We start from the raw sequence: 24,904 nt of genomic DNA, 5'->3' as shown, positions 1-24,904 counted from the left end.
AAAATTCGCTTATAAATATATAGTTCTAACCTAATTTAATAAAGCGTTAATTTCTTAAGGATATTACTATAATCTAAGAATAAGTAATAAATGTATATATAATCTAAAGCGCGTTTTAAGATATAGGAATTTAGCCCTTTAATCCTAACAAAATTATTAGACTAATCTAAAAAAAATGGGATAAAAGGTATTAAAACGACCTAATTCTTAAGTTATTTAGCTATATACTAGAACCATAGTCTTTATCTATTAATATACTACTATAAATAGTTAAAAAGCTTAACTATATAGGAAATAAACTCGAAAAATATATTAGAAAATTATTAGACCAAATTAAAGATCACACTAAAGAGATTAATTAATTAAAATATGACTTTAAGCACTACTAGACTAGCTAGCTTATTAACGCGGAATATACTAACGAGCTAGAGAGGAAATTTATTAGGACTAATATCTAGGGGTTAAATTAGATAAGAGTAATAACACGAGTAGTATATAAGTATACTATAGGGATTGATATTAATAATAATATAATCACTAGAGAACTCTAGGGGTATTCTCTATAATTCTACTTTTAATATATAGCTTATCTAATTAGATTACCTAAGATCCTAGGTTAACCTTTCTCTAGCTAGTTCTATTATATAGCGGAACTATAGCACGTAGAAGTATTCTTAGGTCCTTATATACCTATTCTTCAACCCTTCTACGGGCCTTCTTATAGATATACTATAACACTATCTCCTTCCTTTATAGGCTAGGACTCTCTAGGCTATTTAATATAGGTTCTATTAGGTTCGAATTATCTTTATTATATTAATATATAGATATTTCCTTTATCTAGTTCGAGTCTTTATTATTATTTTATATAATATATATTATTCTTTAATCACGCTATAGTATAATATATAGATTCTTCGCTTATATAATTATTCTTCTTTTCTTATTCTCTTATCTTCTACTATGGCTAATCTTATAGCTTCGACTTTTAGCGTTCCTATATATATTAATCCTACTAACCTAGCTACCGCTTAGTATATATAGTATATTTATAATCTTAGTAGTATTAGTAGTTATTTAATCTACTATATTCCTAACGCTACTAGTAATCGCTATACGCGTTATACTAGGCTAAATTAAGTCTACTTATAAGTATATTATTCTCTTATTCTACTCTTCTATATAGCCTCCTTACTAACTAGGTATAGATAGATACTTATCTTAATCTATATATAGATACTACTATTCTAGCTCCTTCTAGAACTACTACTAAGTAAGCTTATTATAAGGCTCTTTACTCTATGTTTAAAGGTATTTAAGCGCGTCTTCCTAAGGCTATCTTATCTAGTGCTATAGGTCTAGAGCCTATCTATCCTATATATATTCTATCTCTACCTCCTCCTTTAGCTTCTCTCTATTCTTAAGTACTCACTTCTATTATTTCTATCTCTAGGGCTAGAGTTTATTTAAGTCTTACTCTTATAAGGGCCATAGATAGTAGATATTATAGAGCTATAGGGGTAGCGTTAACGCTTCTACCTACTTATCCTATACTTATCCTCTTATTTTCTCCTATATATATTATAGAAGGGGCTTATACTATTATTATCTATTAAGATCTTATCTATAATAACTATAGTATAGGTTTCTTAAAGATAGGTTAGCCACTTTTAGTATATCTCTACTTACTTTCGCCTACTTAGTCTCTTATCTAGGGGTTCTTTAAGGATAGTATTTAAGTATTTCTTAATTCTCTATATTTCCTTTATACTTTAGCTCGCTTACCTCCTCACTTTATAAGGGTAGCTACTCTTATATATCTACTTATATTATAGCTTAGAGTATCTCTAAGGCTTCTTCCTAAGCCTCCTACTTCTATTCCTATATAGTTCTACTACTAGCTTATATAGTTCCCTAATCTAGTTTTAAGTACTTTTAAGTTCTTTCTTTATACTCTTCTCCTAGGTACTAGAGTACAGTCTTCTTATCTCTATATATTATCTTAGGGAGTTATATCTATATTAATAGCGCGTTATCTAGTTATTAACTTAGTTTATAAGTCTAGGGTTCTTCTATCTTTAAATAGCACTTCTTCTTCTTAGATACTTCTTAGTAGGCTAGCTTATCTTATTACTTCTTTATCTTTTCTAGTATATAATAGGGCTATTAGCTACCTAGTATTATAGTTAAGTTCCTTAACTAGTACCTTTTCTTCTTCTTAGATACTTTTCCCGCTTAGCTTATTATATATAAGTTATAACTCCTTTCTAGAGCTCTTTCTACTTAGTAATATTAGCTTACCCTATAGCTCTTTTCTTACTCTCTCTAGGAGCTACTTCTTTACTAGTTTACCTACCTAGTTAGTTCTTTAACCGCCTATCTAAGGTTTTCTAGATAGGCCCCTTAGAGGGATATAAAGGAAAGAGGAAGAGAAGAAGGAAAATTTTCTTTAAATAGTCCTAATTTTCGTGAATTTTTCACTAAGTTAGTGACTATTTATCTTATCTTCTTATTCTTAATCTTTCTTTATACTTCTATAGTTATTCTATTCTTCTTTATTCTTTTTATAGATCTTAATTCTTATACTTTCTTAAAGATATCTAGTGCGGTAGTGTTCTTAACGTTAGAATAAGGTTCCTATATATTTTCTATATCTCTATAGCCCTTCTATTAGACTAGGTATTATAGGCCTCTTCTAAGCTTCTTCTTACTTAGGATCTTCTCAATTTCCTATTTATCTTATCTATTAACTTTAACTAGGTCTAGCCTTTCTTCGCCTCTTATAGGCTCGCCTTTATATAGTTCTAGTATTAATATATATTATACTAGGTAGATCTTCTAGAATATAGGCGTTAAGATAAGCTTATACGCCTATTTCCCAATCTTTTTCCTAATCTAGAATAGGCCTATATAGTAGTAGTTAAGCTTTAGGTATAGTCTACCTAAGTTAAGGTATTTTCCCTATATAAGTACCTAGTCCCCTATTTAGAGCTTAAGGTTCTTATACTTCTTATTATAGCCTCTTTTTATAGCGTCCTTCGCTTATTATAGGCGTTATATAAGCGTCTTTCTAACTTCTTATATCTCTTTAACCTATAACCTTATATCCTTATATTTATCTCTAGGGTATTCTTCTACTATTCCTTATAGGTCTAGTTTAAAGTTTATAAGCGCTTCTATAGGCGATATCCTAAGTATACTATACTCTATTCTATTATAGATATATTATACTAGTAGTAACTATCTAGCTTAGTTATCTTAGTACTAATTAATATAGTTTCTTAAGTAGTACTTAATTATCTAGTTTTATTATTCTATCTATCTATCTATCTATAGGTAGTATACTATTAATAGGCGATATTCTATTACTAGATAGTAGTAGAATATTAACCAGAATTTACTAGTAAAGACATTTTCTCTATCACTAATAAGGTTCTTTAGTATATCTAGCTATAGTATAAGTTTATTATAGAATATCTATACTAGTATTATAGCGTTAATATCCTTTCTATATAGGATATAGACTAAAAATTTAGTAAATAGATTAACTACTACTAGTATAGCGTTATAGACTTTCCTATCCTACTTTATTAGTAGTAGTCCTATAATAAAATCATAGCTCTACTATTCTATAGGTCCTTATAGAACTAGTAAGGGTTTAAGGGAACTATATAATAGGTATCTATATATAGCGTTCTTCTAGTATATATTATATTCTTATATATATTCTATAACTTACTTAGTTATTCTATACTAGTAGTACTTTACTTTTATTACTACTATAGTTCTTCTTACTCTATAATATCCTAATTAGGGGTTATTATAGTATATTCTTATAATTTCTATAATTAGTATAGGATCTTAAGGGATAAAGACCCTCTAATTAAACCTAAGGAGTCTATTACTTATACGACTTTATAGCGTACCTTTATATCTTACTATTCCCCTTATATACTCTATCTTCTAGAGGACTTTTAAGTATTATATATCTATTCTTTATATATTTTTAATATAGTTAACTATAGAGACCCTAAGGTTTATATTAAGTATACCTTCTCCTATAGACACTACTATTACTTCTACTTAGATAGAGAGTTATTCTAGACTAACTATTCCACTAGCTTTAGGGTACTTATCTAAGCCTTTTTATTAATTAGCTTAGGGCCTAAGTATCTTTAGCTTAGCTTATATAACTATTATTTATAAGGTAGCTATTATTATACTCCTATTCTTATTCCTAGGGGTCTATAGACTCTCCTATAGCCTTTATAATAGCTTACTATTATAGATATAGTCTATACTTACCTACGTATCTTATCTATAGTTAGGTCTTTAATTAGGGGTATCTACTAGGTTCTTCGTTCTAGGGTTATATTTAATAATAAAGTTATATATAGCGAGTTTCTCTATCTATCTTACTTATCTTCTACTTAGCTCCTTTATTATTATAAAGGGTCGTAGGTTTATATAGTCTATTAGGACTTTAACGACATGCTTATTCCCTTCTAGATAGTATCTCTATATCTTAAAAGCTTTAACTATAGTAAGTAGTTCTCTATTATATATCTTATAGCGTGTCTCTATATCTATAAGCTTTCTTAAAAAGAATGCGATTAGGTACTATTACCTATCTTTATATAGCTAGGATAGTACGCCTATAATTATATATCCTAAGGTATCTATTTCTATATAGGTTTTTAAGTCCGCGTTAAAATATACTAGTAATAGTACTTCTATAAAGTAGTATTTTAGGTCTTTAAAAGCCTTCTTCGCTTCTTCTATAAATATAAAGCCTAGTATCTTCTTATTCTTACCTTTCTTATACGCGCCTTCTCTATATACTAGCGCGTTTAGTAGTATTACCTTCTTTAAGTAGTTCTTAATAAATCTTTAATAGAAGTTAGCGAATCCTAAGAATTACTAAATATTAAAGATATATTATAGGTCTAGCTAGGCTATAATACTCTCTACTTAGTCTAGCTCTATAGATATCCCTATTATTAATATAATAAATCCTAGGAAGCTTACTTAGTCTATATAGAAGATATACTTTAAGCGCTTAGTGTATAGCTTATAGGTTCTTAGTCTTTTAAGGACGTTCTATATATATTTAATATATTCTACTTCTATTCTTAAGAAGATTAAGATATTATCTAAGTATACTACTACATAGATATTAAGTATATTACTTAGAGCTTAGTTAATATATACTTAGAATATAGTAGGTATATTTACTAATCTAAAGGGTATTATCTTATACTTAAAGTATCTATATCTTATTCTAAATATGGTCTTCTACTTATCTCCTTTTCTTATCTATATATAGTGATATATATCTTAGAGGTCTAGCTATATAAATATCTTTAATCCTACTAGTCTATCTAAGGATTCCACTATTAGTGGGAGTAGGTATCTATTCTTAATTATAATCTTATTAAGTCCTTAGTAATTAATATATAAGTATAGCTTATCTATTCCCTTCTTTAGGACGAATAGTATAGGAGCTCCTACTAGGCTCTTTAATAGTTAAATCTACCCTTTTATAAGGTTATTATTGATATACTCTTATAGTGCTTCTAACTCTTTATTTAATAGAGAGTAGATTAGCTTATATAGGGGTTATTTTTTGGCCTATAGTTTAATAGTATAATTATATTCTATATAATCTAGTAGGATACCTACTCTCTCTTTATTAAAGACGTCTATATAGTCTATATATACGCTAGGGAGTTACTTCTCTTCTATGAGGCTTATTACTTTAAGTCTAATAGTCTTTTCTCCACTAATTTATAGATAAATAAGAGAGTAGGGTATTCCTCTAAGGATCTCTCTTATAGTTTCTTTAGTAGATAGTTCTTCTATCTAGGGGTTAGTCTTCTTCTTCTCTTTAAACTTCTAAGTTTCTATTCTTTAGTCTATCTCTAGGTTTATAAGCTATAACTAATTATACCCTAATATAAGGTTAAACCCTTATATATTAACTACTTTAAATATTTATATATATTTCTTCTTGATTCCCTTACTATCTATAAGTTTAAGTGTGATTCTATAGGTCCTATATAACTATATTTAGTGCCTGTTGATCGCTTCTATAATTCTTAGTTTAGAGGGTATATCTTATAGGTTCTCTTTTATCTATTTCTAGCTTATGAAGCTTTTCTATACTCTATAGTCTACTAATATAAATACTATTTAACTATTCTTCTTTAAGATAAAGATCTTAGCTTCTACTACTAGTACTAGACCTATTATCTATTTATTCTTTAGGTTAATACCTAGTGCTACTATAGTAAGGAATACTAGGCGAATTATTTTTTTAATTACTTCTCTATCTAACTAGTTATATCTAGTTTACTACTAGTAAAGTAGTAGTCTAATATAAGGTATCCCCGCTTACTATAGTTAGTATATCTAATAAATAGGCTACTATTATACTTATGTTTCTCTCCCTATCTTAGAGAGTATAGGGTTAAGTATTAGCTTACTCTTAGCTATCCCCTAGGTTAATAGGTTCTTTCTACGCCCCTAAACTATAGGTTCTAGATAGGTTCTCTATAATATCTTATTTTATTAATACTTACCTTTCTCGCTAGTATATAGGATTCTAGGGACTATAGGTATTATAATATGGCTTTATATATATCTCCCTAGACTAGGTAATCTATAAGCTCTATCTATAGCTTAGGCACTACTATATTTACTAGCTTCTATATATACTAGTACTCTTCTAGTTATATAAGTAGCGACGCATAGATATTTATTAGGTATATAGAGAAATCTATAACTAATTAGTTATATCTCTACCTAGTACTATACTACTACTATAGTATATTAGTATAGCGAGTTACTAGGTCTATAATAAGGTTATAATACTAGTTACTAAATTCTTACTAGGTAAACCTTCGCTCTAGGTCCTTCTTCTCCTCTTCTTTAATATATCTTCTCTATTATACTCTTAGCTTATCTTTAAGGAGAGTAGAGGCTTAGAGTACCTTTTTATACTATAGCTTATAGTAGCCTTAGTGCTATTTAAAGTAAATATCTAGTCCACTTTTAAATAGGGCCTATTCTTTTATAGTATTAGTAGTAAAAGGTTTAATATATTTTAGTAGTATTAGTACCTTTTTCTCTAGGTCTATAGCCTTAAGCTTATTCTATAGCTCCTCTATATCTAGTATTAGTATATCGTCCTACTTCTACTCTTACTATAGTAGGGTATTAGTAGTAGTTATTAGAGAAGATATTCTTAATCTAATTAGTATAGTTATAGGATACTATACTAGAGATCGTCCTCTTTTATGGGTATTATATATATTCTCTTACTCCGCGGCCTCTACTTTAAGGTTATTAATCTCTCTTTATGCCTCTACTACCTATCTTTAGTACTATAGGAGGATCTTAACCTCTTCTAGCTTCCTAGCCGCTATAGCGGTCTTTAGGATCTAGTCTATGACCTCCTTAGAGTTTTCTATAGCCTCTTATATATTTATTTATTTATTATACTCTATTATAGTGGCGTCCTCTATTAGTTCTACTTAGGTATAGGCGGCCTTAAGGTTCACCTATATTAGGCTAAGGTCTATATTAGGTGGTTCTCCTACTAGGACTATATCCTTAGTTATAGATTCCTACGCTTCTAGATAGAGGTATTCTCCTACTCTAGTTACCTCTTATTACTCTTCTATAGGGTTATCTAGTGCTTCGCTTCGCGTTGCACGGTTTCGCGTATTATACAATATTTCGTTCTTTACGAGTTCTTCATATTACCAGTCAAGTCTAGGTTAAGAAGTGATTATAATATTAGGACTAATATCTAGGGGTTGAATTAGATAAGAGTGATAACACAAGCAGCATACAAGTATACTACAGGGATTGATATTAATAATAATATAATCACTAGAGAACTCTAGGGGTGTTCTCCATAATTCTACTTTTAATATGCGGCTTATCTAATCAGATTACCCGAGATCCCAGGTTAACCTTTCTCTAGCCAGTTCCGTTATATAGCGGAACTATAGCACGTAGAAGTGTTCTTAGGTCCTTATACGCCTATTCTTCGACCCTTCTACGGGCCTTCTTGTAGATATGCCATAACAAAATTGCTATTAATTTAAGCCCGTCAACGTCTAATTCAGACTAAAAGGACTTAAAAACAGCTATCAAGTCTTACTACTTTAACACCTTTAGATACTAATTAGCGAATTTAGAAGCGTAACAAAGAAGAGAAGAGAATAGAGCATATATGTATGCTCCAGGCCGCTATACAAGGTTCGGTCTCAACTCCGCAAAGATTAGACCAAAATAAAGAAAACGAGGATCTCGAGGGATAGGTTATAGGAGATAATAGAAAACCACTCTATATAGTAGATACAGAAGGTGTGACGCTAGAAGGTCTCAAAAAGTGTAAATATTAACAATTTAGTGTGGGTTGACAATTTAGTGTGGCTAACCAAGACAGGAGGCTTGGTCAGCACACCACCTAGTGGTCAAGACGTGTGACAATTATTTATCATAATGATTTCCTTCACAAAATTTGGGATGCATGAAAATAAATATATTGTGTGGTGAGATGTATCTTTAGCCAACAACGAATAATCAGAAGACATAATTCGCAGCTTGTTCTCTGCTCGTCTCATAGCCAATCTTTAATAGTCAGGCGATAATGACCGTCTAGAAATATTTGCAGCCATTTCTCTGACCTAAGACGTGCGCTTATTTGGAAACTTACTAGAAGCAGCATGCTTTTCTGCATCTTCACATATTATCCCGCCTCTCTGACATCCAATGGAAGTACAAGGCTCCTTTGAAGTCTGGGGTAGTAACCTCCTTTGGCTTTGGGGTAGTGCGCGAATCCAAAGAGTGATTTGCTGTGCCCTTTTCAGACCAAGGTTAGTCAGCTCCTATTTGGATAAACAATTAGAGATGAACTCGTCATCATGAGGTAGTAACAATGACCCAGTAATTGAATAAAAGAATTTGAGATACGAGAACCATTACTATGTCTTATTTGCAACTTTTAGGTTTATTAAAGGTATTGATATATGATAATACGTCATAGGATCAACATCTGACAATCTGGACCCTGCTCCCTCATAAGTTGAATCCAAGTAATACTCCTATTTTGCCCCAATGACCAGAACTGCCGTAAGAACGACAACACTTTACGTCGATCCAAAGTACCACTAATTGCCATCACGACTTCAATCTCATGAGCCACAATCTCCTGTTTTTCTAGTGAATCTCGGCATTCCGTTCCTGCAATAAACAGAGGCCACACCAAATCACAAGCAAAAGCACGTTTATCAGGGAGAGATAACGAATGATCCAGGATCGAGTCTCTCAAGGCTTGCAGTTTGGAGGTTGAGGGGTCATCCATCAACACATGGTAGATGTATATCAAACTAGCATGATGAAAGATGCAGACAAGATGCATGAAGCTTATGCGTGCATTTTCAGTCTGAAAGGGGAGTATGTGTCCAAATTGGGCCATCCGATACTTCGCTTCGTTTAGCTCTTGAATCATGGTTTCAAGCAAAGCTGGATCATGTGTATGTTTGCGTCCATACTGCAGCCGCTCAGTCCGAGTGACTCGGTTGATGATGTTCACGAAATCGCTGAAGATGGCAGTGCTATCCGCATATTGAATGACCTTCTCCGAGTCTGGTGGTGTATCGAAAGTTGTAAGACCAGCAAAGACACTCGCATAGTACTGCTCGTAGAGAAGAAATGAATCAATCTCATCCGAGAGGACAGGATGGGGAAAGGCTTGTTCTTTCCACTGTAGGATCACTCTTGCAGCCTGAAGATGCATTCTCCATTTAAGAGACTCTGCTCCGAGCAGTTCCACATTATATAATATTAGTGTTGACGCTAGAGCGTATTGCGTTTGGATTGGATCAAGTCCCGAAGAAGGATCCTGTCTCATACGGCCAATCTGCTCCGCCAATGAAGCTAAAGCCTGATTTCGCAGATACAAGGAAACGCGTTGTAAATAATGACAGCGAGGGTGGCTTTGCTCGAATTTTGAAGCCATGTCTTCGGATGAAAGTGCCAACACAGCGTGCAGGACTGTCTTTGATGCCCAGGCAAGAGGGATAATGACTTGTTTCCATGGATTAGTTGGAAGATCAACCCAAGCAAGTTTCCCAGTAATATTCCGATGAAAATGATTCATCAATTCCAAAGTCATATGGTCAATTTGAGAGCTTGGTCCTCGAGGGATTGATGCGGGATTCTGCTCCAACCTCACGGTTCGGTGTGGATCATTTGGCTGCTTTAAGTGCGAGACGATGCCGCCAGTGCCGCCGGTGCCGCTAACGATTGACCTTCGTACTGGCAACTTGTTACCCGCTAATTTACCCCTGCTGGCTACACCCTGGTTCCATCTCAGAATGAACCCATAGCCAGGACATTCAAAGCCCCGGGCAATGCATTTTCTGCATTTTGGCAAGGTCCGATCACAACTGATGCGTCTTGTCCTGCACTTTGGGCAGTCTTATGCTTGGTTAGATCATGCCAATGGCGAATGGGTATATAGGGAAGTACCTTTCTCTGCACTTGTGCTACCAGGAAGATCTGTGGACATCTGGGTTACCCAAAAGACTGGTAGCGTGTGTATCCATCAAATCAATAGAAGCAGGGCTTATTGCCAAGATATCGAGGTCTCAGACGTGTGAAAAGACTATGCGGGAAATATACGTCGAAATGTGATCAATCAGCGTCAAGAAAGAGCCGCCACAATGTTGTATGTTCAAAAGTGGGGTCGATGACGTTCGACGATGTTATAAGATGATGGGAGGATGAGATGTGTTTCTTTTCTCAGGATCGTGATGAACTCTCGCAATCACATGACCCAATCGCCACGATGACTGCCACTGCGTTTTCACTGCAAGGAATAGTAAGAAGAGATTTTGATTAACTAGAACTGTGAAGGCCCAAAGGTTGATTGCAAGCTTCTCATAGCCCCACAGTAAACTTTAATTCCGCACTTTTCTTGCCATATTGGGGCTAGCGTACATCGAGGCCATCATTGGTGATTATGAAGCAGCGAGTTTACTCTCGCCAAATGCGCCAGTCGAGCTACCCTCGGCTACGTACTGTTAGAATAAAGCGGCCTCGTCTCCGAATGTAAGATGGACTGTCTCTATCAAAATAACAAATCTCTTCTACAACCATGGACTCCTCACTATATATTGTGTCTCCCAAATCACATAACCTATACTTCAATTTCCAAGGTGACAGCTATTGTCGACCAATCAATGGAATTGTTGCTTTCAACCCCCTCAAGGATTTAACGCCATTGCTCCCACGCAACTCAGAGTGCAACTCATTCGTATCATCACGTCTAATCCGAACCCACCCACCACATGCCAGAGCCAAGGACTATTGGAATACATGCGCCGGCGCTTTACAAAGACAGAACCCGCAGAGGTGAACAGAACGTGTTCCACAATAGAAGAGGTTACAGAAGACATTCTGCCAATTCTATATAGCCAAACTAATGGCTCGTCCACGGAAAGCCAAAACATCCAAATCCCATTCACAATCCCGATTTCAGTCGATATACCCGGGTCTGTGACAACAAACCTCGGCGAGATTTCCTACGACCTCACTGCATGCGTGATGGCCGAGAATGATACCATTACAAGCAAGAGGCAGCCCATCCACTTATACCGTCAAGGCATCTCAGATGAGCCAACTATTGAATATGCACGATCCTATCCAAATTCCAAGGTGGTCACTGAGATCAGTCTCTCGCAACACCTCCATTCGAGAACGAAGTCTGATCTCTCCTTCTCTATGAATATCAAGCTCCGAAATCCAACGACCCGTGGAGAACGTGCATCGGAGTTGAAATGTCCCACAGTCAGAGGAATTCGGTGCCGGGTAGAAGAAGTCACGAGATTCCTTGTCAAATCTGACGAAAGTAACCAAGAAGTTGAGCGTGTATTTATACGCGAAATCTGCAATGTAAGACAGAAAAGCCACTGGAAAATAATTGAGAAGTCCCCTGGAACACAACAGTGCGACGCGTATCGCAGCGGCTCTGTGGATGTTCTATTCGGATTCACGATTCCAGAAAATGCCAACCCAGCACAAAGGACAGACTTATCTTGCTATGACTTTGACCCAGGGCATTTGAATCCTAGGACGCTACCCCCGGACCTTCTGGAATATTACATGTCCACTACGAAGGAAAAGCTGGTGATGACGGTTGAGCATCGGTTGAAGCTTGACTTGTTAACGGGAGAGGACACGTTTGAGCGGAGTACCATGACTCTTGTCGATCGCAAGCCTATACGCGTAGCTCTTAACGCGTCATTCCCATTGTTTATTGGCGGATGCAACGACAGGGATATAGGACCAGCAGTCTTGGAAAGACATCCTCCGAGGTATGAGGAAGTTCCTATAGCGCCTCCCGAATACCTATGATTCCAAGGTTTATTATTGGTGTGTCTTCCGATGGAAGTCACTGCTAGAGCAAATACATTGGTCTCTCATTTCTTCATCTTAATCAGAAATCTCGCAGCGAGAGAAAAAAAACCGAAATTGCTATTCTCATATTCCATGTAGGTACATTTAAGTCTGCATAAAGCAGGACATTAGTCTATATACGAGCTTAAGATACCCCGAAAAGTCCTAAATTATTGTTAGATGAGAGCTTGCCTTCTACTCTCTCTCCAGGGCAGCATCAATAAGCTTCTTATATCCATTAACCGCATCGTGCATATCGCGCACAGTAAGAGCCTCATTATCGCCATGAGCAACGAAAATGCTACCCGGTCCATACAGGTACCGCTTCACACCCTCCTTAACCTTCAAGTTGGGCAGATCAGTACCATAGTTAACAGGGATAATCTTAAAGCCAGGAACATCAGTATCGATATCCTGAGGCGGGTAAGATTCCGAGTGCTGGCTGAAGTCAACAACAACCTCAGCCTCAACATCCCGCGTAGCATTCGCAACGGCCCGAGTAATGATCTCGCGCGCCTCCTCCGGTGTTCCAGCCGCAAGACGCACAGCAACATCCGCTCGGGCCTTAGCCGGAACAACATTGGTCGCCACACCCGCGTTCACGGTACCGATGTTCAGCGTAGTGCGGCCGTACTTCGGGGATGATGGAAGCCCACCCTCACTAGCAGGGATATTGCCGAGGTTGTCGACAACTGCGAGCGCGGGGATGATAGCAGAGACGGCGCTGTGGCCTAGCCAGGGGTATCCGGAGTGGGCAGCCTTGCCGTGAGCGAGGATCTCGAAGCCCAGCATGCCTTTGTGGCCGGAGACGAGTGCGAGCTCGGTAGGCTCACCGAAGATGACGGTGTGGTAGGCGCTGTTCTTGTTCAAGTCTGAGCTGGAGAAGGTCTGCATACCGTCTCCGCCGATTTCCTCGCCGACAACGAAGAGGAGACCGAGTTTCGCGTCAGGGTTCTCATGTAGGGTTTCGAGGGTAGCGAAGATCTGCGCGGCGACGCTGGCCTTTGCGTCGACGCTACCGCGGCCAGCGATAAGGATGTCTTCGGAGTCCAATGCAGTATATTGCGACTTAGGTTCGCTGGTGGAGTACGGGATGAATGGCGGGACAGTGTCAATGTGACTGGTGAGGAGGATGGAGGGCAGCTCGCCGAGAGAGGACGGGTAGGCATAGATATTATAGCGTTGTTTGGGGGCTGCTTTATGGTCGTTGGACTGCTTTTGCTTCACAGGGGCGACTTCCTGCTTGACGACGGTGAAGTTCTTGGACTCGAGGAACTCGGCGACGAAGAGGCCGACCTCGTGCTCGTTCCCGGAGATGGACTCAATTCCAATAATTTCCCGGTGGAATGAGAGCAGAGGGGAGCTGCTGATAACATCCTCAATGTTTGATAGCTCGTGATTAGGGCTGGCCGACCGCGCGGGCGAGAGGGATGTCTCCTGGAGCGGCTGTTGCCAGTGTGGGGGGTGCGGAGAAGCTTGGGCGACGGTGACGGCCGTGGCGGCCGCCAGATACAAACTGAGCTGCATTGGGGTACCAAGTAGGAAACAATATGTGGTTCAGTAGGAAAGAGTGCTTCTAAAGCTTTAGCATCTGTGTCTTGTGAGCAGAAGGTTGGCTCTATGGAAAATCCCCTTGGTTGTTGATGCTAAAGCGGAGTAAGTACGAGCAGTTCTCGTCATGACTAATCACCGTAGTAATCAGCAACGCGAGCCGATCCGCTACATGGCGTCAATCAATAAATGTTTCTATTCGTATCATGTTGCATAATGTAGATAAGGAATGTATAATCCATTTCCCTCTAGCGACTGCCAGAGCCATTATACAGAGACAATCGTTCCGAAAAGGCGCAGATCTGGAGGAATTTGTCAACGGTATGAATCAGGAAACATTATGCCGACAGGATATGACAGGTGGCGCCAATAGAAGCATTATGAAACCAAATGCCGTGACTCTGTTGATACAACCCTGAGCTCTGTGCGTTGTCTGCGTGATCCGGATTTCGGCAACTTTGGTCAGAATGCCGAATTCCCGCTAAAGTGACTTCACTTCTTGATCTGGATAAGATCTGCGCTCCCACTATTTCAAAATGATGACTATGAAAGGGGAGACAATAGCGAACCATCGACTTTGGACGCCCAGTGGGGTCAGAAAGCCACAAAGCGGGAAAGGACACGGGACGAGATACTCGGGAGCAACCGTGGAAAACAAGAAGCAGCAGTAACAAAGATCATTTTACGATTAAACGGGAGTTCTGGGTTATGACAAATTCCAAACGTTCGCAGCCAATGACGGTCTACAAAAAATATAACATATCAAATCCATGGAACCAAAATTGAATTATTGACGAATCAGTGACGTGTGAAACTACTGTGAAACTAGGCAATATGCCTCATTAATAATGCAGGTTTAATGCCGACATCGGGTACTGTTCCGAAGTTATGGACGGTGCATTGAACACTTATGAAACCAAAATTAAGCATAGGAATAATGTTCACCGATGGTGGGTGGAAAGTGGAGCCCTTTTGATAGTCTTTCCAACATTAGAACCTTGCAGACCATGTTTAGACCGAATTACCCACATGAAGAACATTCCAAAATCCTGGTCCTTGTACTAGTCGGAGGATCGGCACACGTATGATACTTTCTGTGAAGTATAAAGCAAAGCCCCTGATGAACCAAACTTTGAGCCACAGATAGTTCCTTCTCAGTCTCAGTCTTGACACCTGTTCAACAAATACCCAATATCTCATTGAATAGAACTGCGACCATGGCACTGCGACGGAGACTGTTGGCAAGTATTGTGGATCACGCCGCCGAGGCTGATCCAGAAAGATTGTTCGCCGTCATCCCCAAGGGGTCAGAGCTTTCCGATGGCTTCCAAAACCTGACGATGAAAGGATTGTCCCAAGCTGTGAACACCCTTTGTCGATGGATTGAAAATACAATTGGTACAGGTGGCCCTCGAGAAACGCTGGCGTATATGGGAAGCAATGATGTTCGGTATTGTGTATTTGTTCTCGCTTGTCAGAAGACTGGCCATCAGGTATGCACGCCACAGACAGTTCGATTTTGCATTTAAGCTGACAAGATCATTAGGCCTTTTTGCCCTCGACAAGGAACGCAGATGAAGCTCATATCCATTTGCTAAAGGAATTAAAATGCACAAAGTTCTTCTTTCCCGAGGAAAGAATCACACGGGTCTTGGAGTTGAAGGAACTCTATCCTGATCTCGAGATCTTCCAAGTCCCGTCAGTAAAACTGATGCTAACTGACGAGAGTGGCTTGACCCCTTACCGCTATGAGAAGAACTATGAGGAAGTTGAGGATGAAACAATGTGCATAATTCACAGTTCGGGAACCACTGGTGAGCTTGATCGTGCTATTTAATATTCTTGATGTTCGCCAGACTAATAGGTCAATCCTATCTTCCAGGCATGCCAAAGCCGGTGCCTCTTACGAACGGATTCTGGAGCGCCTTGGATAACGTGGATAGCTTGACCTGGCCAGAAGGTCGTCAGCCAAACCTTTACATCAACCTGGGTCGACAAGATCTTGCCTTGGCAACAACACCATTTTTTCACTTGATGGGACTGTTAGCCATTGTCCTTTCAATTATGCATGAAGTTCCTGCCTTGGTCGGACCCGACAAGCCCTTATCAGTGGAATATCTCACCGAAATGATGCAAATGACTCGTCCTACAACTGGATTGTTCCCGCCATCTCTTTTGGAGGATATGAGCCACTCCGAAGAATCACTGGAGTGCTTCAAACGACTTAAGTCCATTGGATTCGGTGGTGCCCCTCTCGCTCCAGAAACTGGCGACAGGCTACGCCAATGCACCCAGTTGATCCCGGTTATTGGAACTAGCGAGATCGGCTGGATCGCAGCGATGGTGCCCCAAGACGGAGAAGATTGGAGCTATTTCGAATGGAACGACAGCTATGGTATCGATATGCAAAGTGTGGGTGACGGGCTCTATGAAATGGTCATTGTGCGTAACCCCAAATCTCGGGCTTTACAGGGCATCTTCCACACCTTCCCAGACCTCGACATTTATCGCACCAAGGACGTGTACAACCAGCACCCCACCAAGCCGTATCTCTGGAAGTTCAATGGCCGCATCGACGATGTCATCGTTCTGAGCAACGGTGAAAAGTTCAACCCAACAACCATGGAGACAATCATCGAGGGACACCATCTGGTCGCCAAAGCTGTTGTTGTTGGACAATCCCGTTTCCAGGCTGGCTTGCTGGTAGAGCCATATACTGGAACCCCAGAGATGGACATCAAGACTTTCATCCAAGAGATCTGGCCTACCGTTCAAGCTGCAAACCAAACAATTGCTGCTCATGGTCGAGTGATGAAGAGCCGGATTGGAATTGCTCCCAGGGGAAAGACCTTTGAACGGACACCGAAAGGCAGTGTTAAGCGACGATCTGTTCTACAAAACTTCGAGAAGGAGATCAATGAAATCTACCAAGCCGGCCTTGAGGAAGATCTTGATAACCATCTTCCAGAGAGCTTGGACAGGGCTGGCCTTCTGAAATACACCCGTGAAATTATTTCACAGGTCTTGGAAAAACCAGAGGTCCCTATCAACCAAGATCTCTACAGCCTCGGACTTGACTCTCTGATGACTATGCAGGTGGCCAAGGTGCTGCAGCGAGGTATCCAGAATCTCCAGCAAAAGGTGAAGCCAGGATCCATCAACCCGCAAACCATCTACTCCAACCCAACTGTGGAGCTTTTAGCGGGAGTGATCTCCAACATGGTGGAGGGCAAGTCCGAGGAAGCCGTTCCTCGTGATGAGAAGATTCAAAAGATGGTGGAGAAGTACACCAGTGATCTGCCTGAAGGTGGCCACAAAAACACGAAGCAGTCAGCTTCGCCATCAACGGTTATTCTGACTGGATCTACTGGCTCACTCGGAACATATCTACTGCATATCCTGCTCGAGAATCCGTCAATTTCCAAGGTGTACTGTCTGAACCGCTCAGACGCTGAAGAAAGGCAGAAAAGGGGCCTCGAAGAAAAGGGCCTTCTGGTGGATGCCAATGACTGGGCTTCCAAAACCGAGTTCTTGACGACATCCTTCGGAGAAGCTCACTTCGGCCTGGGTGAAGACAAGTATGAAGAGCTTCTCGAATCTGTCGATACCATCATTCACAACGCTTGGAAGGTTGACTTCAATCACTCGGTTGAGTCATTCGAAGAGACCCACATTAGGGGAGTTCGAAACGTCGTTAACTTCAGTCTGAAGAGCAAGCACAACGCCCATATCCACTTTGTGTCCTCTGTCAGCACAGTGGGCTCCTTCACACCAGAGATGGGACCTTTAGTACCAGAAATCCCCATGGAGAACAGCTCCGTCGTTCTTCCACAAGGATACGGTGAATCTAAACATGTTGCAGAGAGAATCTGCCTCGAAGCCTCTCGTCGTTCTCGTGTTCCCACCACAGTCTACCGCGTTGGACAAATTGCAGGACCGACAACCGCGAGCGGACAATGGAACCCACACGAATGGCTCCCGACAATCGTCGCCACGTCAAAGGCACTGGGCAAAATTCCTAGCCGCCTTGGAGCCATGCCGGTGGACTGGGTCCCAGTCGTAAGTTTTACTTGACCCTGTATTCTTTTTGGTGTTGCTAACCGAATTCAGGACACCCTCGCCTCAATAATGACCGACATTGTTCACACACGTCACGGAGACCAGTCCGACCTCCCCCACGCAGTCTTCCATCTCACAAACTACAAGACGGCCTCATGGGAATCGCTCATTCCGACCATACAACAAGAATACAACGTCGAGCCGGTCGAGTTTGCCGCTTGGGTAGCGGAACTTGAAAGCATTCAGAATCCGTCTACTGCAGAGGTGGCCGAGAAACCTGCACTCAAATTGCTCAGCTTCTACCGTGGCCTTGTTGATGATACTAAAGCCGCGATGTCTGTGGCTTTGGATGTTCAGAAAACGAAGGAAGCTAGCAAGACGATGAAGTCGCTTCAGCCTATCTCTGCATCATTGATGTCAAATTGGCTGAAGCAGTGGAACTTCTGAAATATGGCTATTTTTCATTATTTGCACGGGGCTGGATACTATAATATGCTACTTGGGAAGTTGAAAATTAGAAATTAGAAATTAGAAGTTAGAAGATAAAATAGACTATTCCTTACGCTTCCTGGTTTTTCCCTTTCACCTTGCCCGTAATTTGCGATTACACAGTGTGACGTACTTCGTCGATGGGAGATACTAAATACGATTTCAGTTCTCAGTGAATTGGGGGATTCTTCACTTTTCAAGCTCGACATTCAAAATGAAGATGCGATTTGATGGTGCCTACAAATCACGTGGCCAATACAAGCTACCGGATCGTGCATTAGCGTCTTCCCCGCAGTTTCGTGAGGGGTCGACCCGAATCACGGAACATGAACCTTCAAGTATTCTCTAAGATAGGCTTATCTTCGTCCTTTCCCCTGAATGTATCAACCAATCGAATAAAAGGACCACAGCCATGCCGAAAGCCGTGGCACCCCGACGAGGGGCCCGTTTCACACCGTTCGCACGAACTTCAAGAACCCCTGTTATCGCTAATGAAGACACCATGCTCCCATCATTTGACAATTTCCCCGCATATTTAGTTGAGGTATGTCAAACCATACTTTAAGACTAGGCGACTTTTGAAAAGAGTCAACACACTCAGGGGCTCAAATTGACTCATTTCAAGGGGGACTCCACATTCGCTCAGGACGATCAATCGATGGTATTGGCTAGCTTGTCGGAGCTTGCCGAGCTAGGCGCAGGCTCCAACGCCTTTCTGGATTTTGTCTCCAGCCAGACCTATGACGAAAGTCCAAGTTCGACTGCATCGCAGCCGCGCGCTGCCGTGGCGCATCTCTTCATCAATAACAAGCCGGTTATGTCCAGATCTAAGGAATGGACTAGCATTCTGGATCCAGTAAGGATATCACAAAGTACAAAGGAGATGGCGATGTGTATCATGCTTTCCTAGCTAACCTTTACAAAGACGACCCAAGCTCTACTATCCAGAGTTCCTTGCTGCACTCATCAAGAAGTGCAAAATGCAGTAAATGCTGCAAATGATGCCCAAGAGGATTGGGAGGGTATAGGATTCCAGGCTCGTCGGGAGTACTTACTACGGCTCATAGATACTTTAAAGGATGTGTCTTCGCTTATTGTAAGTTTGGTGTGGCAAGAGAGGCTCTTTGAATGTAACTTGAATTAATCCAGTCCAGGTCACGAGCTTGTGCCGTGAGGTGGGCAAGACAATAGAAGATGCAGAGTCGGAATTCCACCGAGGGCTGGATTGTATCCACGCTGCATGCTCTGTTGGCCCTGAAATGGCGGGCATGTTTCTCGGGAACGACCCTACGATGCTCCAGACATTCTATGAGCCAGTGGTAGGTGAGAAAAAGACCGCTTTCAGGGAAAAGAGATTAGCTGACATTGTCAAGGGTGTCTGTACAACTATAACGCCATTTAGCTTCCCTTTCATGACCCCCCTATGGTCTATCCCATATGCCCTCATTACAGGAAACACTGTTGTTCTGAAGCCATCTGAAAGAGCTGTTTCAGTACCAGCACTCCTTGCCGAAGCCGTTCTCAAGGCTGAGTTTCCGCCTGGTGTTTTCAACCTCGTGCACGGAGGTCATTCGGTGTCACAGATGCTCATTCTGCAACCATTAGTGAGAGCAATCAGTTTTGTGGGGTCCGAGTCAGCTGCGAAGCAAGTTCACGACCTTGCACGCAAAGCGGGAAAGCGAGTGCAGGCAGAATGTGGCGGCAAAAACCACGGCGTCATTTTAGAAGATGCTGAAATGATGCCTACTCTCTTTGCCATTGCGGGCAGTGCCTTCGGGGCCGCGGGGCAACGGTGTATGTCACTAAGTGTCGCGATATTTGTTGGCAATACCGCACGATGGATACCCAAACTTGTGGAAGTTGCCAAGTCGATGACTGTCGGAAACGGCAGTGACGAGGGAACCAAGATCGGACCTTTAATTGACAAAGAGGCGAAGTCAAAAATCACAGGTCTCATCGAGCGTTCCACCGAAGAAGGTGCGGTTCTACTGTGCGATGGACGAGATGTGATCGTCCCAATGTATCCCAATGGGAATTTCCTTGGGCCCACCATTCTATCTGGCGTCGAAACATACATGGAATGCTACCAGACAGAGATATTTGGTCCCGTCCTCATATGTATGCAAGCCGATACAATGGATGAAGCGATTGAGCTTATCAACCAAAATAAATGTGAGATCCTATCGGGTAACTATGTTAAAGTCTGAGGTGGACTGATGATTCTAGACGGTAATGGTTGCTCGATTTTCACTACGAGCGGAAAGCATGCGAAAACATTTCAGCGCCAGGTCAATGTGGGTCAGATTGGCATCAACATTCCGTTGATTGGTATGTGTGAAATCCATCCTCTTTGCAATGCCTTACTGATTATTCAGCACCCTACGGTACTGCCGTGCGAACCAGCAACAAAGGTTCATTTATGGGAGGTAAGTAGAAAACAAAGATTCTCCCACGAGCGTTAAATGTAGATCACTTTGACTAATCAAGTCCCTACAACAGACAGGCACTGCCCAGGGAAAACATATTGGCCCTTTTTTACCTCCACTAAAACTGTTTCGGCTCGGTGGGATCAATGATATACAGCGAAGGAATGGTGTTCCGGCCGAAAATAACGCAAAATGAGCGGTGTACTCAATTGAGACTTGGGGACTTGGGGACTTGGGAGCTAACCATGGCATGGCTTTAGTTTAATGTGATCAAGGTTTATTTTATGATTTTTACTATGAGAAAAAGTCATGTAAATCAACCGGAGCCTTACGGAAGCATCCCGACGCACTAAAATAAACATCACGGAAGAGAAAAAAACCCAAAATCAAACCCAAGAAAAGAAGGATCTGGCTACTCTAAACCATAAAAGCTTGCTGATAAGTAGAGTGGAGATGGACCGAAGTGGAGGCAAAACGAGCCAATCTGGCATGGGAAGCCGATGAGTGGAGTCCCCAGTAACTCGGGGATGCACTCAACGAGTATAGCGTCACACGCGAAAGAACGGGAGCCGCGAATATCGTTCCATTATTCCCCTCTTCCGGGCACTTGGGTCGTGTGCTTTGCGCATAAGTCAAACTCTCCCCAAAAAATGCGAGATCATGATTGGATAAACCCCTGTAGCTTGCCACCACTCCCAGCCCTTATCACCTATGGGGGCTAAGGATTTCTGTTTAGTTCCTTGAACTCCACTCACGCTATCAGCCACTGCTACCCCGTTCTACCTAAATGGCCCAATATTCGGAGATAAGCGGTCTCACTTTTCGTGGCGATAACTGTTCAGTCGGCATTTAATATTTCCTGTCCTTGTCCGATCTTCAATTCTTGCATCTCGAGTACCTTGCCATCGCGCGTACGTCAAGATGTCGGGATATTTGAAATGGGCACAGGAGAGCCTGAGACTCAAGGAAGTCGATGGGACAATGGAACATACGCGGTGGGTCAATGAAGGTAACCAGAAACAATGTCAATCTGACCTTGATCACCTGTGGCTGACTTGAACGTTCCCCAGATCTCTTGCCTACACCACCAGAAAAAAGAAGTGAGCATAACCCCTGCGCCTCATGTGTGATAAGGCTAAACGAGGGTGACTAGCCTGGCGATGGTGGAATTATGTGACCTTCTATTGGTCGATTTCCTTCACAAATTGGACACTGGGATCGGTAAGCTACTGCACTCGTCACTGAAGCTACAAATAATCTAACACTTACGAAAGACAATGATTGGCATCGGCCTTAATTGGTGGCAATCCATCGTCGTAATTTTCGTATCGCAAATGATTTCCTCGATCGCCATGGCCTTGAATTCCCGCTCAGCGAGCGTGTATCACATTGGATTCCCTTGTGTCGCTCGCAGCGTCTTCGGAATGTGGGGAAGTTACTACTTCGTCGGTGCGCGAGCAGTCCTAGCCGTAATCTGGTATTCCGTGCAAAGTAAGTTGAAACGCAATTAATTTTGATCTATGACGATACTAATTACTCCACAGTGTACTATGGTGCCGAGTACATGCACAATATGCTACGAGCAATCTTCGGACATAACTTCACCAACATACCCAATGGACTTCCGGCCAGTGCGGGAATCACCACTTCCCTTATGCTTGCATTTTTCCTCAGCTGGCTTGTTCATCTTCCATTTTGCTATTTCCGACCATATCAATTGCGGAAGTTCTTCTGGTTCAAGACTATTGTCTCATTACCATCTATGTTTGGTTTGTTCATTTGGGCTATGGTGAATACGAATGGCCAAATTGGAAGCTTGTATAACGCTTCTTCGCGATCGTCCAGTGCTACTGCTTGGCTTATTCTGGCTGGAATCAACAGTGGCTTGGGGTACGTTGCTATTTGCTCTCATTATTTGGGCTTTCATACTGATCCATACTCAGGAACACTGCAACCTTGATCACTAACCAGCCGGATTATGCTCGCTGGGCGAGATCGCGCGGGGCGCCTATCTGGACACAGCTTGTGAGCCCGGCCTTGAATGAAAGCTGAGAGTAATCTTACTGATATTTCTTAGATTGTTAATCCAATAACAGTCACAGTCTCAGCTACGCTGGGAATTCTTTCCACCAGCGCCGTCAATGCTAAGTACGGCACTGATATTTGGTATGAGCTTCCATTGCAGATTCGTATAAATAGATACTAATTTGAAACAGGAATCAATGGGACATGATGAGCCTGATATTGGACGAGTACTGGTCCTCAAAGACCAGATTTGCAGTTTTCCTCTGTGCTTTTGCATGGTTTGTCCAGATCCTTGGAACAAACATCGCCGCAAACATGATGTCCTTCGGCGCCGACTCAGCCATGTTGTTCCCCTCTTTCCTCAACATCCGCCGTGGCCAGTTTATCGTTCAGTTCCTTGCTTGGGCAGCCTGCCCGTGGAAGATTATGACATCCGCAGCAAAGTTTGAGACCTTCCTTAGTGGATACGGTCTTTTCATGGTTCGTGCTCAACAACAGGTGTCCCAATGCAAGTACTCACAATTATCTATAGGCGAGCGTTGTTGCGATTATGGTCTGCGATTGTGAGACACTCCAAATAAGCCCTTGTCTAGAAGGAGATTCACTAACATATGCAGATTTCTGCCTTACGGGCGGCAATGTCACAATTGCTTCACTATTTGTCCCAACAAAAGCGAACAAAAACTACTGGTACCACGGTGGAGTAAATATTCAAGCTGTGATAGCCTATCTCATTGGCATTGCACTTCCCTTCCCAGGATTCTGTGGTGAACTGGGCGCCAAAGTCTCCAGCTCAGCGGCACATATCATGGATATTGCGTGGTTAACCGCATTTTTAACATCATTCGTGTCTTATTACGTGATTTGCACATTCTGGCCAACATCTAGCATGCGCGATGTGAAAGAGAGGGGATTGGCACGCGAACAGCTGGCGCCTGAGGATGATTATTACGACTCTGCCATTACCAAGGACGAAGAGATTACAGACGTCGCTACTTCTTCGGGAAGATTCTATGAAAATGAGGGCGACGACATTCCCAAGGCGTTTTCAGAGAGGAAGTTTGCGGTTGAGTAAAGTATATACGTGTATGAAGTCAAGTCGGAATGATATGACTAATGTATAGCTGTCTAGTCATTTATTCTCTGGTGACTGTATCTAGCCTAGACTAGTTCCAAAAAGACGGTCCCCAATATCTCCAAGTCCGGGCTTGACGTATCCCTTATCATCAAGCTCTTTATCAATAGCACCGACAAAGACATCCGTACATTCCGGCCATACATTCGCAACCTTCTGCAGACCGATTTCGCTTCCAAGTAAAGCAAATAGAGTGATATGATCAACACCCCAGTCCCTGGAACAAAGTTAGCATGATCTAGATAACAATTGTGTTCTTTACGTACTTCAAGATATCAATTGCAGCCTTCGCAGTCCCACCAGTAGCAACAAGGGGATCAAGGATGTAAGCCCGCTTAATTTTTGGGCTCTTTGCTGGAAGCTTATTATAGTATTCAATCGGACGCAGTGACACCTTCTCGCGGAAAAGACCAAGATGGTATGTAACGGTGTCCGCATCTTCGGGGAAGGCAGCCAAGAAGGAGTCGGCCATGGCGAGACCAGAACGCAAGATAACAATCACGGCGATTCTCTCATCGGGTGTTGGGGGTGTGATGACGGATTTTGTCAAGTTTGCTGTTAATTCACTCACGAGCCGACGGACAGCTGCGGAGCTTATGGATTGATCGCGGAGTTGGGAGAGGGTTTTGGACGCTTCTGCGTTTTCGATGAGAGTGATATTTGACGCCATTCTGAAGATATGAGTCCTGGGAGAGTCGAACGGAGAGATGAGGAATAAAAGCTTCCAAGGTGTTATTATTATATT

At 41.4% G+C, this 24,904-nt stretch overlaps 7 protein-coding genes across 7 annotated transcripts; 4 read left to right on the top strand and 3 right to left on the bottom strand.

The window, feature by feature from the left end:
- Positions 1–9,052: 9,052 nt before the first annotated feature.
- On the bottom strand, positions 9,053–10,189 carry N7503_010895 (fungal specific transcription factor domain-containing protein; the record flags this gene model as incomplete). The annotated part of the gene is made up of 1 exon (XM_057070441.1): positions 9,053–10,189. One exon carries the CDS (start codon positions 10,187–10,189, stop codon positions 9,053–9,055), a length of 1,137 nt encoding a protein of 378 aa, XP_056917052.1.
- A 1,205-nt stretch (positions 10,190–11,394) lies between these two features.
- On the top strand, positions 11,395–12,432 carry N7503_010894 (uncharacterized protein; the record flags this gene model as incomplete). The annotated part of the gene is made up of 1 exon (XM_057070440.1): positions 11,395–12,432. One exon carries the CDS (start codon positions 11,395–11,397, stop codon positions 12,430–12,432), a length of 1,038 nt encoding a protein of 345 aa, XP_056917051.1.
- A 237-nt stretch (positions 12,433–12,669) lies between these two features.
- N7503_010893 (M20 family metallopeptidase) lies at positions 12,670–14,001 on the bottom strand (the record flags this gene model as incomplete). The annotated part of the gene is made up of 1 exon (XM_057070439.1): positions 12,670–14,001. One exon carries the CDS (start codon positions 13,999–14,001, stop codon positions 12,670–12,672), a length of 1,332 nt encoding a protein of 443 aa, XP_056917050.1.
- Positions 14,002–15,242: 1,241 nt separating this feature from the next.
- N7503_010892 (acetyl-CoA synthetase-like protein) lies at positions 15,243–18,531 on the top strand (the record flags this gene model as incomplete). The annotated part of the gene is made up of 4 exons (XM_057070438.1): positions 15,243–15,518; positions 15,572–15,839; positions 15,908–18,084; positions 18,136–18,531. The coding sequence occupies 4 exons, from the start codon at positions 15,243–15,245 to the stop codon at positions 18,529–18,531; spliced, it is 3,117 nt and encodes a 1,038-aa protein (XP_056917049.1).
- Positions 18,532–18,985: 454 nt separating this feature from the next.
- Positions 18,986–21,007, top strand: N7503_010891 (uncharacterized protein; the record flags this gene model as incomplete). Its single annotated transcript, XM_057070437.1, has 7 exons — positions 18,986–19,117; positions 19,199–19,429; positions 19,499–19,669; positions 19,728–19,892; positions 19,947–20,745; positions 20,800–20,901; positions 20,949–21,007. 7 exons carry the CDS (start codon positions 18,986–18,988, stop codon positions 21,005–21,007), a joined length of 1,659 nt encoding a protein of 552 aa, XP_056917048.1.
- Positions 21,008–21,895: 888 nt separating this feature from the next.
- N7503_010890 (uncharacterized protein) lies at positions 21,896–24,099 on the top strand (the record flags this gene model as incomplete). The annotated part of the gene is made up of 10 exons (XM_057070436.1): positions 21,896–22,008; positions 22,070–22,099; positions 22,153–22,220; positions 22,274–22,490; positions 22,544–22,889; positions 22,943–23,024; positions 23,077–23,165; positions 23,216–23,504; positions 23,557–23,587; positions 23,642–24,099. Exons 1-10 carry the CDS (start codon positions 21,921–21,923, stop codon positions 24,097–24,099), a joined length of 1,698 nt encoding a protein of 565 aa, XP_056917047.1. The 5' UTR covers positions 21,896–21,920.
- Positions 24,100–24,180: 81 nt separating this feature from the next.
- Positions 24,181–24,829, bottom strand: N7503_010889 (uracil phosphoribosyltransferase; the record flags this gene model as incomplete). The annotated part of the gene is made up of 2 exons (XM_057070435.1): positions 24,181–24,376; positions 24,426–24,829. The coding sequence occupies 2 exons, from the start codon at positions 24,827–24,829 to the stop codon at positions 24,181–24,183; spliced, it is 600 nt and encodes a 199-aa protein (XP_056917046.1).
- Positions 24,830–24,904: the final 75 nt, after the last annotated feature.

This window comes from Penicillium pulvis, assembly GCF_028828015.1.
Source record: "Penicillium pulvis strain IBT 33274 chromosome Unknown scaffold_8_segment0_segment0, whole genome shotgun sequence".
Classification (NCBI taxonomy): domain Eukaryota; kingdom Fungi; phylum Ascomycota; class Eurotiomycetes; order Eurotiales; family Aspergillaceae; genus Penicillium; species Penicillium pulvis.
Note: the sequence above shows the minus strand (reverse complement) of the source record. Positions and strands in the feature narration are given on the sequence as shown.